This window comes from Rhea americana, unplaced genomic scaffold, assembly GCF_003343005.1.
Source record: "Rhea americana isolate MKP2758 unplaced genomic scaffold, rheAme1 scaffold_112, whole genome shotgun sequence".
NCBI classification, from domain to species: domain Eukaryota; kingdom Metazoa; phylum Chordata; class Aves; order Rheiformes; family Rheidae; genus Rhea; species Rhea americana.
In genome coordinates, this window is record NW_028185173.1 from 954106 (window position 1) to 954827 (window position 722).

Below are 722 nucleotides of genomic sequence, written 5' to 3' on the forward strand. Positions count from 1 at the left end.
CCGCCGCCTCTGCTCGCCTCAGCGCGCCGGGCGGCGGCCACGCACCGTGTAGAGCAGGTTGAGAGCGCAGAGACAGTTCTTGGAGCAGGCGAAGCCGCCGCAGACCATCTCGCCGCTGCTGGGGCGGCCGCCACCGCCCGCTCCCGCGCCGCAGCAGCGCCCGCGCCGGCCTCGGCCTCGGCCCCGCCCCCCGCCAGCTGCCCACCGCGCGGGCGCGGCCGCAGCAGGTGAACGGCGCCCGCGGCGCGCCGCCGCGCCCGCTGATTGGCTGCGACACGGCACGAAGGTAGAGATATGCAAATGAGCCGGCAGGGGGCGGGGCGGGAGGGGCGGTGATGGCGGCGCCGCCGCCGGGTTGGGGTGGCGGTCTGGTGGTGACCCGGGCTTGCTGCGGGGGTGGGCAGCGGTGCCCCCTCGCCGTGTCCTCCGTGCATGAAATGAGTGGGGGAAATAAAGGGAATTCGGCGTGCCTCACCTCAGGGTAGTCTGAGGAGGCTCGGCATCTCCTCAGCCATTTTGTTGTTTAGGAAACGGGAGCGCCTTTCCCCTTCCTCCCTCCGTGATGCCACGTATCTATAAYTGATGACTTAATTCCCTGTGTAATCAAAAAGAAGTGGCTGGGGATTTATTTTTCCAGGACATTTAAGTATTTAGAACGTGGTTATGGTGTTACCAGCTCTTCATTTCCATACTACTTTCTTTTTAAAATTTTTATTAACAGT

General features: G+C 63.7%; 1 protein-coding gene across 1 annotated transcript in view; it reads right to left on the bottom strand.

Annotated features, from left to right (window-relative positions):
• The window catches only part of TSPAN13 (tetraspanin 13), a 17719-nt gene extending 17540 nt beyond the window's left edge, over nt 1–179 (bottom strand). The window contains exon 1 of the mRNA XM_085316307.1: nt 46–179. Within this exon, the coding sequence (XP_085172433.1) occupies nt 46–108 (63 nt within the window). The 5' untranslated portion in view covers nt 109–179. The remainder of the gene's footprint in view (nt 1–45) is intronic.
• Between the last annotated feature and the right edge of the window lie 543 nt (nt 180–722).